Source organism: Mustelus asterias, chromosome 9, assembly GCF_964213995.1.
Source record: "Mustelus asterias chromosome 9, sMusAst1.hap1.1, whole genome shotgun sequence".
Lineage (NCBI taxonomy): Eukaryota > Metazoa > Chordata > Chondrichthyes > Carcharhiniformes > Triakidae > Mustelus > Mustelus asterias.
In genome coordinates, this window is record NC_135809.1 from 123412013 (window position 1) to 123425670 (window position 13658).

Sequence of the window (13658 nt, forward strand, 5' to 3'; positions counted from 1 at the left end):
TGGATTGTGGGAGGAAACCAGAGAGACGGGAGGAAACCCACGCAGACACTGGGAGAACATGCAAACTCCACGCACACACACACACTGATCCAAGCCAGGAATTGAACCTGGATCCCTGGCACTGTGCCACCGTGCTACTGTAAAAGCATGTCCTGTGAAACTGAGCTAGTTACATGTACTTTGTCATCAATTCTGTGGAAGTGTTAGACCCACTGACTTCTAAGACTAATTCCAAATCTTTGTTTCTCAAGCAGTCAATGGAATAATAATTTAAATAAAAACTCAGCATGGTTGCAGAAAAGCCTCTATCTTTCTCTTTGTAATTGTAAGAGTTACTTGTGTCCATATTTTGCAATATTCTGTGTCACTGGTCTCAGAAATGTTTATAATACTTGATATATTATTATTAAAATGCCCAAAAAGGCATTTTTAAAAAACGTTTTTTGAATTCCCAGTGACCAGAACAGAATTGCACAGCAAGATTTTAAGTCTTAAGACTTTTCTTGTAATAGTCAAACTAAAAGCAACATCAACTAATCATTACTTAGGAGGCAGCTACTACTTCAAACTGCAGGGAAGATATCCCATCAGATCTTTTTAGCATGACCAAAACTCCCATGCCACTGTTATTCCACTGCCCGCTCTCACAGCAGTATTGTACCTTTTTACAGGAATCAGTCCAGTAACGCTGCAAAGGAGTTCAATTCAGCTTGTTTTGCTGAGTTGCAACATCAAGTGACTATCCAAAAGCATTCCTCTCAGTCTCCAATGAAGTCTAGAAATGACCCTCAGAATAAGGCCAACTCCGAGCATTTTCTTCCCCTGGCCCCCTCTGGATGAATCTTCAGAGTCTTTTAGATTGCCAATGGATGCATTTCCCCGACTAGAGATTAGGTCCCTGTGTATTCTGCCTAAGAGTCCACAAAAAGGCTGCTGGCCATACTTGTTGCAGCCTTTCTGAGAGACCTGTATGTATGTCTCCCTCTCTCTGCCCAAATAAAATTCCGACAGGCTGTCCAGCTGCTCATGCCTTTGTTTCAGCCGTGATCGTTTTGCACCTTGCTCTCTGTTTAAAGTTTACTTATTAGTGTCACATTTAAGCTTGCATTAACACTGCAGTGAAGTTACTGTGAAAATCCCCTAGTCGCCACACTCCAGCGCCTGTTCTGGGAACACTGAGGGAGAGTTTAGCATGGCCAATGCACCTAACCAGCACCTTTTTCGGACTGTGGGAGAAAACCAGAGCACCCAGAGGAAACCCACGCAGACACGGGGAGAATGTGCAGACTCCACACAGACAGTGACCCAAGCCGGAAATCGAACCCAGGTCCTGGCGCAGTGAGGCAGCAGTGCTAACCACTCACTCTGAAAGTCTCACCCTTGGTGCAGCAGCCACTCAGGCTTGTTGGGCACAATTCATAACAGAATCACATGACTCCTTTTTATTGTAAATTAAGGAAGTAGTCCATCTTCTAAAATCTCACACTCACTTTATCAATGTACAAATGATAGATGACATATTAATCTTCTGAAACCAAATCCAGTAAAACGTGTTCTGAATTTTGCATCCTCATGTCAGCTTAAGCTACCTAAGTTGAAATCTTTACTGCTAAGAGGTGAAAGTGGAACTGCAATATCTTTACTTTTATCCGGTCAATTTCAATGCTTGGCATGCGTCTGTGAATGTGGCGTGGCCTTAATTCAGTTTGTGTATTGTTCACAGTGTGCTGTAAACCTGACTGCACAGCGTTAATACATTCAGTGGGGGTGAAACCAATGGAAAAACAAGAGTCGGGCAATTGTGATCGAGCTAGCACTGGCAACAGGCAGTTGAACCCATCAGGAAAACAAGGTAATGATCTTGAGGTAAACTGAATAATTTATTGCTAAGCAGGACCAGACTCGAAACGTTGGCTCTATTTTCTCTCCACAGATGCTATCAGACCTATTGTGAGTCCCAGTAACAAGATTAGTAGTTACAGACAGACCAAAATATTACATTGTTCTGTTAGTAGGAAACACTTTGGATAGACGATTGCACCCTCCAGGGAAGGCATACATATGTTAATCTTTTAACAGAGGCAGAGGCTGAGGGAACAGACAGCCAGTACACAGAAAGAACCGTCAATGGGTATTAACAGTATAATTGGCAACCTTTTCTTGAAAGCAGAGAGTCAGTATCCATCTAGCAATCTGAAGCACAGATTCCACCTAGCAGCCTGTAATCCAGATCAAGCTGGCAGACCAGGCGCAAGAGTGCAGAAACCTTTGTGGAGTTCAGTCTTCACTGAACCAATAAGCGGTGTTCCCCAAAATAAAGACTCATTCGTATGCAGTGTGGTAACTATAAGCTGGCCTTTACTTATAGACCTTTTGAATTGGATGTTGTTTGGGAAGAACAAAGTCCTGAAAAACTTAAGATCTTGTAACTGTATTTTGGATCAAAAGGATAATTTCTACTTAAACTCTGGGTGTGTTTAGTAATTTCTTGCACACAACTGTAGGATTGGGCTAGTTATTCTTCACACTAGGTATCGCATGTGACTCCTCATATTACTCCTGTAAACAAAACTATACCCCACCACGAACTGGTGTTTCAGGTTGGTACATCCTAGCAGATAACATCAGCTGGGTTCGTGACAGCAGTGCTTTGCTCTGTGTAGTCTTGGACGTAAGGGTGAAGACAGCAGGACAGAGGGGTTTAAGAAGATGGTTGTGATGGAGAAAACAAATTGGAGGTAATGTTTTCCGTGCAAGTTAATCCTTGAGTAGAATTAGTTCTGTCTTGAGAAGACTTCCTAATGTCAGTTGTAAATTTATCTTTCAGTAATTGCACCTGTTCATTTGTCTATTCTTGCATTTCAGCTGGAAGTTATTTTCCAAACCTCTTTTCTATAGCATTTTCAGTAACTCACGCATACTGGATGCATGTGTAGAATTATGGGACCAGCTGTCATAAGCACTATACCATGAGTGTACCATATAAATAATTATTTAGTTCTAAAATATTTCAAAGCATTTAGCACATGGAAGCCATCTACTGGCCATTGATGTATGCCAGTTTTCATTTGGCTGCCGGAAGTATTTCCATGACCAGTGAACACAATAATTTTAAACTACATCCTTTGTTGTGCTTATATTGCTTATTCTCTAACTTTGTATGTTATCTGCTTGACAATTAACAGATTATCCCTCTTTTCACTCACATTGTCAGTTCCTGTAAAGACTTGATTACCTGTTAAGACTCGCATTCTAACCATTATCTTGCAATTGAGTCTCTGTCTATATATGCCCTGTTTGTGAACCCAACTCTCCACTCACCTGATGAAAGAGCAGCGCTCCGAAAGCTCGTGATACCAAATAAACCTGTTGGACTTTAACCTGGTGTTGTGAGACTTCTTAATCTGCTTTGGAGAAAGTGGATGGAGAGTGTATTTCTATACCTATGTCGAGGCCATTTTGGAACAGAAAAAAACAATTGCCTCACCTCATTTTATTGAGAATCATCAAATGTTTGGCAGTGCACCTGGTCTTTGTTTATTTCTATACCAGTAAGGTTGAGATGAAAGCAAAAGTTGTATTGTGTGTACTTCATCTAACTGGTAGAAAGTTGAAAATGGTTAGTTGGCGTACAGTTTACCCTGCTGTAGACTCTATTTTCTTTTATTCTTTCATGGGATGTGGACATCGCTGCCTGGACCCATCCCCAATTGCCTTTGTCCATTTCAGTGGGCTTTTAATAGTCAGCCACATTGCTGGGGGCCTGGACCTGGTATGGATGGCAAATTTCCTTCCATTAGTGAACCAGATGGGTTTTTGCAACAATCAATAGTCGTTTTGTGATCATCATTAGGCTTTTTATTGGAATTCAAATTTCACCATCTGCCATGGTGGGATTCGAACCCGGGTCCACAGGACTGGGTCTCTGGATTACTTGTCACTTATTAACACGATAGTCCAATTTACTAAAGTAACAGGATGTACCTTTTCCTTGGATGTTAAGTTCCCAGTTTTGGCTATGAATTTGGGAAGTGAGTGTATTTCCTCACAGTGGGTGAAGGTGAACTGCCTGGGGATAAATACTTATCGTTTCCGTGGTTTGAAAACATTATGCATTCTATAACCATAGAATGGTAGGAGGTAGAATTTTACTGTACCAATCACCAACATTGTCAGTTTACATGTCAGGTGAGCTATCTGGTGAGAAGTGAGGGCTGCATTCATAAGTACATCCTGTTGGCCTATAGACTGATAGAGGCCAAATTGGAAAATGGTCCATGACTTGGGAATTGGCAGACCAAAACGGAGAAGGAATACATGTTTACTTAACAGAATGAAAAGAATGCAGACTTTCCCCTCTTCAAAAGCTGCAGTAGCCTTGGCATTAATGTCAAATCACTGACAAAGTAAACCATTTGAAATCTTTCCTGTCATCCACTAGTAAGTAGCACATTCTCCAGCCCTGTGCATTGCTTTTGGTGGAGATTGTTGATTTTTTTTCTTTTGTATATTACACAGTTTTAGCCAATGGAGTTCTTCTGGAAAATGGAGTTTGTGATCTTCCAAAGCCTCGGCTTGAGAATGAAGGAGGGACTGTACCTGGGGATGTTTTGATTAATGGTTTGGAGCGTTTGGACAGTAATCTCTTCCAAGATAAACCGCACACCTTTGAGCACCTGTTAAAGGTTGGGAACTATAAAGCACAAGGTAGACTCGATGGTAAGAATAAAAGGACGATGAATCCGAGTTCTCTGATCTGCAATAAAGAGAAACGTTTTAACTGTGACTATTGTGAAAGGAAGTTTTATCGTAAAGAACACTTAACGATGCACCGCCGCACACACACGGGAGAGAAACCCTTTGCATGTGAGGAATGTGGAAGGGCATTTGCAGAGAAGTGGAACCTCAAAGAGCACCGTCGCACTCATACAGGTGTACGACCTTATTCATGCCGCTTTTGCGGCAAGGCGTTTTACCGCAGTTCCCACCTGAAGGTGCACCTCCGTCGTCATACTGGAGAGAAACCCTATAAATGTGAAAATTGCCATCAAACATTTGTGGATTCATCATCTCTTCAGAAGCACAAGCGGTTACCTTCAGGTAAGGTGCTGACTGAGGATCAGTTATTCAAATGTGGAAACAGGTTCCAATGCAAACATGTAGAGGCACCTTTTGCAATTGGCAACATTTCTGTGAAAGCTGTTTTTGCACATTAATACTTGTTAGTTAATATTAAACCTGGAGTCAACATTATAATTTTTAGAATAATTAAGCAAAGCCAATTAAAGCAAAATTGAGTTCAAATAGCAGCATTTTCTGCCATAGTATAAATTGTTGTGATGGTTTGAAATTTGGCATTCTTGTGTTTGGCCTGGTTACTGCAAGACAATATTTGAATTTCTTCGGCAATATTTGAATTTGAGCTCATTCAGGTAAGCTGCTGACTGTCAAATACATTGTAAAAGCTGAGGGATAATGCATTGCAATTTCTTATCTGCGCAGGTAGCTTCTGAAACTTTGGTGTTCGTTTGGATTCTTCTTTGCGTAAATTAAAATGATTAGATTTGGGTGCAATATTTCACCCTTTAACTGTTGAAGGAGAGAGGGAGAGGCTTTGAATGTACAGCTGATACCCACTGTTCATGTTATCTAGTTATTGCGGTCCTTGCATATTTTCACAAAAGTGCAACAATTTTGCCTCTAGCCTTTTTTCTTTCTATCACAAAATGTAGGAGCTAAAATCAGATTTACACTTAGGAAATGGCCCACCTTGTTTTGAAACATGGTAACCGCAGCGTATACTTCTGTAAATTCTTTGAAGGATTGACCAAGTCATTCACTTTCAATACTAACATTTTGTAGATTGTCTTTATATGTTTGATTGGCAGCTCTTTCTAAGCCACATTTTAAATTTGATTTAGCCTGACTGATAAACTTTTTAAAAATTCATTTGTTTATTGGATTTGAATGACGCTGATAATGTCAGCATTTATTGTCCATCCCTAAATGCCACTGATAAAGTAGTGGTTAGCACTGCTGCTTCACAGTGCCAGGGTTTGATTACTGGCTTGGGCCACTGTCTGTGTGGAGTTTGCACATTCTCCTCGTGTCTGCGTGAGTTTCCTCCGGGTGCTCCAGTTTCTTCCCACAGTCTGGAAGACGTGCTGGTTAGGTGCATTGACCCGAACAGGTGCTGGACTGTGGCAATTAGGGGAATTTCACAGTAACTTCATTGCAGTGTTAATGTAAGCCTTACTTGTGACTAATAAATAAACTTTAAACTTTCTTGAACCACTGCGGGTCATGTGGTACTGTACAGTTGCACCCATAATGCTGGTAGGGAGTGAGATCCAGGTTTTTGCCCCAGCGATAGTGCAGGAGCCTCAGTATAATTCTAAGTCACGGTGATTGGAGGGGAACTCACAGGTGTAGTCTTCCTCTGTGCCTGCTGTCCATGTCTTGCCGTGATAGAAGTTATGGGTTTGGACAGTGTTGTCAAAGGAGGCTTTGCAAGTCGCTGCAGTGCATCTTGTATCTTTCTCTTCTGGCCATGGTCAAGTAAAATAGTGTTCTATTTATATTCAAATTAGGAAGTCTACGTTTCTCCAGCAATAAATTGTTTTGGTCACTTTCATAGTGGATGTTTTTGGTTTTACCTTTTGAAGCCATCTACCCATTTTTGCTTTAGTATTGCTTAGCACGGTGGACGGCGCAGTGGTTAGCACTGTTAGCGCCAGGGACCAGGGTTCGATTCCCGGCTTGGGTCACTGTCTGTGCGGAATCCGCACGTTCTCCCCGTGTCTGCGTGGGTTTCCACGGGTGCTCAGGTTTCCTCCCACAGTCTGAAAGGTGTGCTGGTTAGGTGGATTGACCATGCTAAATTCTCCCTCAGTGTACCCAAACAGGAGCTAGAGTGTGGCGACGAGGGGATTTTCACAGTAACTTCAGTGCAGTGTTAATGTAAGCCTACTTGTAACACTAATAAATAAACTTCTAAACTTAAACTAGCGCAGCTTAGAAAGCATTATTGACATTCAACTTGATGAGGAAGTTGAGTTATATTCCCTAACTAGACATCAACCTTCATAACCAATGTATGACATTGAGGAGTGTTGATTAGAGTTATCTCCTGATAATTTATATTCAGTGTTTAATTTTGTTCATTTTTATTTTAACTTGTAAATGTTTAATTTTTTTCAAGTTCCTCTTTACATTAACTTGAGTGAATCTTTTTTTTGCTGCTTTTGTCATGTCATATAAAGTATTCTCACAGCCACATAGTCATAGAACTGAAGGAATATTACCAAAAGTAGTATCCTGTGAGTGAGAGTTGTACTGACCTGAACTATGGAATAACGCTTCTCTTCACCACCTGCAGTCCTCTGTAGACTTCAGTCTTAATTTGTTCTCTCAATGTTCATGTTTATTCATCGTCCATTTCCAGCAACCTTTACAGCACTTGTGGTGCCTGGGTGGCAGACTTTAGCTCCCAAAGCCATTTTAGAGGCATTTTGAATCAACCACATAGGTCAGACTGGGAGGAACAGGTCGGGTCCCTTCACTGATGGACGTTCGTGAACAATTTGTGTTTTCTTGCAATAATCTGGATGCTTTCTCGGTCTTTTTTCTAATAGCCCAAATTGACTTCAGTTTCAGAGACCCATGGTGAAATTCGAGCACTTGATGTAACTTTTCATCAGAGTCACATTCTAATCAGTGCGTTGCTCAGGAATATCGTCAGGAAGACGCTATCCTCTGCAGTTTGGTCCAAGCTTTGTCCAGTACACTAACCACTCGCCTACCACTCCCAGCAAATGAAATGGCCAATTATTGAATCAGAGCATTTAGTCCTGTAGGACTATATTTCTCCTCAGCTGTCCAGGTTCTACTTTACAAGTGCCATTGATGATTAAAATTAGAGGCTTATTGCGCCAGATTACATAAACGTAGGATCATGCCACTCCACTTAATCATAGAATTACAGTATTCCTACCATGCAGAAAGAGGGAGCTCATCGAGCCTGCACCGACAACAATCCCACCCAGACCCTATCCCTATAATCCCACATATTTACTCTGATAATCTCCCTGAAACGAAGGGGCAATGTAACATGGACAATCAACCTAACCTGCACATCTTTGGACTGTGGGAGGAAACCGGAGCACCCCGAGGAAACCCATGCAGAGAACGTGCAAACTCCACACAGACAGTCACCCAAGGCCAGAATTGAACTTGGGTCCCTGACGCTGTGAGGCAGCGGTGCTAACTACTGTGCCACCATGCCACCCACGGTACAAGGTATTGATTAGAATTCTCATCCTTAAATTAGTCCTGGACACACACAACATTACCAGCCTCTGTGTAAAATGGCTAATGTCAAACTCACCGACTCTGCAAATATCGGCCATGGGCTGAGAACATTGTAAAATAACATCTTGCATTTACATAGCCTCTGTCACAGCCTCGGGACATCCAAAAATATAACAAAACCAGCCATATGGATTTGAGGTGTAGCCCCTGTATTAATGAAGTGAATGTTTTAAATGATATGATGATAACTAATTATGCGCTCTCACTCCAGCTTATGAGGTTGTTTCGGTGTTTAAACAATTTGCATTATCCTGTGAAGTTTACCTTTACTGATAATTGAGTTTAACAGGAATAGAACTTGACTTTGTTGATCACTTTCTTATACAGCTATGAGAGGAGCTTTTAATTCTTAACTTGCTTTTATTATCTTCATAGCTTGCTGCAAAACTGACCAGATAGATTCAGCAGCAATGCACCCAATTGCACCAATGACTGAACAAGGTCAGAATTGTAATACAAACACCAGCGGAGATTTGCCGTTTATCCAAGGAAATAACATGGAAAACATAAGGCAGCACAGAGGTAACAGCACAATGTTAAATTAATTCAAATCCTATATTTAGTGGCCCTAGGCACCAATGCTAAAAATGTCCTGGAAGACATTGGTCATGCTATTATAGAAAGGATATTAGTAAACTAGAAAAAGTGCAGAAAAGATTTACTAGGTTGCTACTGGGACTTGATGGTTTGAGTTATAAGGAGAGGCTGGATAGACTGGGACATTTTTCTCTGGAGTGTAGGAAAATATCTTTTCTCAAAGGTAGGGGAGTCTAAAACTAGAGGGCATAGGTTTAAGGGGAGAGATACAAAAGGGTCCAGAGGGGCAATTGTTTCACACATAGGTGAGTGTCTGGAACAAGCTGCCAGAGGTAGTAGTAGAGGCGGGTACAATTTTGTCTTTTAAAAAGCATTTAGACAGTTACATGGGTAAGATGGGTATAGAGGGATTTGGGCCAAACGCGAGCAATTGGGACTAGTTTAGGAGTTTTAAAAAAAGGGGGAGGCATGGATAAGTTGGGCTGAAGGGCCTGTTTCCATGCTGTAAACCTCAATGACGCTGTGAAGCTGGAGGCGATTATTTGAAATTGGAAAGGATGTGGAATGTTAGCATCGGCAAGAATTTTTGTTTTACTTTTCCATGGGGTTTGGTACAACTCAGTAGTTTGCTGGGCCGTTTCAGGGGCCAGATAAAGGGTAACTACATTGCTGTGGACCTGGAGTCACCTGTAAGTGAGACCAGATACTTATTTATTTTAATTAATAAATATCAGGTCTAAAGATAAGGATGGCCAATTTCCTTTCCTATAGGACATGTGTGAATGAGATAGGTTTTTATGACTGTCTGTTAGTTTCATGGTTACCATCATTGAGACTAGATTTTAAGTTCAGATTTGTTAATTCATTGGATTTGCCATGGCACAGTGGTTCGCACTGTTGCCTCACAGCACCGGGGACCTGGGTTCAATTCCCAGCTTGGGTTACTGACTGTGCAGAGTCTGCACATTCTCCCCGAGTCTGCGTGGGTTTCCTCTGGGTACTCCAGCTTCCTCCCACAGTTTGAAAGATGTGCTGGTTAGGTGCATTGGCCATGTTAAATTCTCCCTCAGTGTACCCGAACAGGCACCGGAGTGTGGCTACTAGGAGATTTTCACAGTAACTTTATTGCAGTGTTGTGACACTAATAAATAAACTTTTAAACTTTTAGCTTGATCCAAAGCAGGCCTGACAAAGAGTCATCCAGACTGGAAAAGTTAGCTCTACTCTACTCTCCACAGATGCTGTCAGACCTGCTGAAATTTTCTAGCATTTTCTGGTTTTGTTTTAGATTCCAGCGTCCACAGTAATTTGCTTTCATCCCCAGAACATTGGCTGGATCTCTGAATTTCTGGTCCAGTAACATTACCATTAAACCGCACCCCAAGAAAAATAATGCGAATAATGCTGAGTACATAAAAATAAATGAAGAGCTTCAATTATTATTGCAACTTTCATGAATTCAGGACATCCCAAAGTACCTTACAGCTACAAAAGAGCGAGTAGGTCTGGCTGTTGATTGGATGAAAATAGAATATTTTGGGACCTCTGCGCAACATTTGTGAAACCCAAAACTTGGGAGTGTTTTTAAAAGAAATTCCTCTTCCCATGACTCTGAGATTCAGTTAAAACCATTGCACTTAATGGAAGAGTTCTACCACAAACCAGATATAGGATGGGATTTTACATGGCTCTTCAACTAGATAATGACAGATTATATGCAGCGGGTTAATTTGAATCAGATACTTTATTTTGATCTCCAAAATAATTGAAAAATTTGTTTATTAGTCACAAGTGGGCTTGCATCAACACTGCAATGAAGTTACTGTGAAAATCTCCGAGTCACCACACTCCGCCACCTGTTCAGGTACACTGAGGGAGAATTTAGCATGGCCAACGCACCTAACCAGCACGTCTTGTGGATTGTGGGAGGAAACCGGAGCGCCCGGAGGAAACCCACACAGACATGGGGAGAATATGCAAACTCCACACAGACAATGACCCAAGCCGGGAATCAAACCCGGGTCCCTGGCGCTGAGAGGCAGCTGTGCCAACCACTGTGCCACCGTGAGTGCATCACTTTAGTATGCAGTTTTGTGTCTGACAGTGACGCATGTGAAGCTACCATTCCTCGTGCCAGTTATACTGCAACACTTCACACAGCAACTTCCCTCTGTCTCAGCCAATTTCTCGAATTACAACAAAAAAAGTTTTATTTCGCACTGTCCAACATTAATGCAAGTTGTAACAACATTGAATTCACCTACGACCATGAGGCAACATCACTACAACAATCACGTTTTGTAGAGCTACAAGATCCAATGTAATAAAGTCATTGTATTTTCTTAATTTTTTCAAGCACAAACTGCGTTTAAGTTGCAATGTTGTCCAACAAATATATTTGAAGGCACTTCACATCTTGGCAGTGCGGGAAAGCTTGCTGAATTGACATAAAATATAAGATCGTGTGCACACAAAAAAACTGCTCGCAAAAGTGCTTGAAATTCTGGATTATTTCTGAAATCAATTATCTACTCAACCAGATACACAAAGGAAAAGTGAAAGAAGACTTGTGCTTACAGAGCAGCTTTCCAATTCTTCTGGTGTCCCCAAACATTTCACAGCCAATGAAGTACTTTTGAATTCACTATTGTCATGTATGCAATTGTGGCTACCAATCTGGATCCCACAGAATGACTAGATCATATTTTAATGGTGTTGCCTGAGGAATAAATGTTTGCAAAGACACCAGAGAATCCTTCATCTTCTATGAATGACTCAATGGCTCCCTTTCCATTTGCCAGGCAAACGTGGCCTTGAGCTAAGACTTCATTGGAAACGATGACAACTTTGACCATGCCATGTCCCCTGGGTAATGGACTGATGTTTTAGCTTAGATTACATGCACACAGTTTTGGGGTTGGTCTGGAACTCTCAACCGTTCGCCTTGGGTTCCAGTGCTAACATTGGACTGAACTAGCACTAAATGCCTGTTGAACTGTCCTCTTGAGGACACCGTTGCATCCTGTGTGTTTTGTTTTCTGCTTTCAAGTTGCATCAAACTTTGTGTATTTTAAATTATTATAGGGTCATTTTTCACACTTCCTGAAGTAGACGTATTGAAGCAACGTGCTTTGGGGATTCGAGCCACAGTTTCCCTGATGATTTCACAAAATGTAGTGATCATGACAGTAGCTTCGCAGCGGTTTGGGGTGGTACTTGATCCCTGTTGAATGACTGCCCACGAGAATACAAAAAAAGTAACACTTCCTGTTCTCCAATGAATTGCACAAACTATAAAACTGATAGGAAAACCATCTCCCATTTGAGACCTTTGAACAATGGAAAGACGTTAAACGGCTGCATCTTTAAGCAATGACATATCTGTCAGAAGGAATTGCTTTAAATGTGAATATTGTGGGAGGAAATTTTTGCACAAAGCACAGTTAACAATGCACAGATGCACTCATACCGGAGAGAAGTCATATGTGTGTAATGAATGTGGAAAATGTTTTGCAGGGAAGTCCAACTTAAATGACCATCTTCGAACTCACACAAGTGAACGCACTTTTGCGTGCACTTTTTGTGTGAAAGCATTTCATCGGAGCACACACCTAAAAGTACACTTCCGTCGCTACACTAGAGAGAGGTGTGGCGACGGAGAGAAGCCATACAAATGTGATGATTGCAAGAAAACATTTGTGAATTCCTCCTCCCTTCAGAAACAGTCAATTTCCCTCAGGTAAGAGCCTTGCCTGGACTTTCAAAACGCTCCTGATAAATCACCTCAAGATGCTGCTCTACCGGATTGAAACTTCTGGAAATAGTGGCAATCTGCTGCAGTAATTTAAGGATCGGTTGTGTGCTGGCAGACAGTTATCAGTGGATTTGGATCTTCCTCGAGTCGTATCCCTCCAGGATCAATATTGGTACTATTTCTAATTAGTTTTTTTTAAATTCCTGCATTTTAGAGAAATAATGAGCTGGAAATTCATTTAGGGTCATGGCACAAAGTTAGTGGTATTGAATTCCTTGCCTCATTACAGCATTGCCTGGTATTTAATTCCATCGACTGCAATAGAATGGAATGTCAGTTGCTACGCATAGCAAGCAGGCAATCTGAATGGAATGTCAGTTGCTACGCATAGCAAGCAGGCAATCTGATAGGACCTGTTTTGCGCCACCCCTTCCTCCCTTCTCTCCATCCCAGTATGTTTCAGCAAAAGAAAATCACCTTGGGTAAAAGACAAAGAAAATGGCAAATGTAATTCAACGTATACGTTCAAAAAGCATAAACAGTTGATTTTTATTTCTCCTAGGCTGTGTTAGAGCTGAATATGTAAAATCTTTGCGGAAAGAGGCCATGGGAGATCAGGAATGTTATCCTGAGGCAAACAGCAGTGCTAACGTAAAAATAAAATGGGAGGAAAATTGTGTAAAAGTGGAAGGTACAGGTAAGTGTCTTGTGAATTGCACTAACTTTTTAGATACTCTTGCAACCCCTGTCTCCACGATGTATCTTCATATTATCGTAGAATCCTACTGTGCAGAAGGAGGCTATTTGACCCATCGAGTCTGCACCGACCACAATCCCACCCAGGCCCTATCCCCATAAGCCTATGCATTTAACCTAACTAGTCCCCCTGACACTAAGGGGCAATTTACCATGGCCAATCCACCTAATCCGCACATCTTTGGTCTGTGGGAGGAAACCAGAGCACCCGGAGGAAACCGACGCAGACAGGGGGAGAACG

The 13658-nt window shown here is 41.5% G+C and overlaps 1 protein-coding gene across 1 annotated transcript in view; it reads left to right on the forward strand.

Moving 5' to 3' along the window:
- LOC144498975 (uncharacterized) overlaps positions 1-13658 on the forward strand; it is a 39638-nt gene that overhangs the window by 23757 nt on the left and 2223 nt on the right. The window contains exons 10-13 of the mRNA XM_078220991.1: positions 1724-1852; positions 4519-5100; positions 8746-8892; positions 13224-13358. Of these exons, the coding sequence (XP_078077117.1) occupies positions 1724-1852; positions 4519-5100; positions 8746-8892; positions 13224-13358 (993 nt within the window). The remainder of the gene's footprint in view (positions 1-1723; positions 1853-4518; positions 5101-8745; positions 8893-13223; positions 13359-13658) is intronic.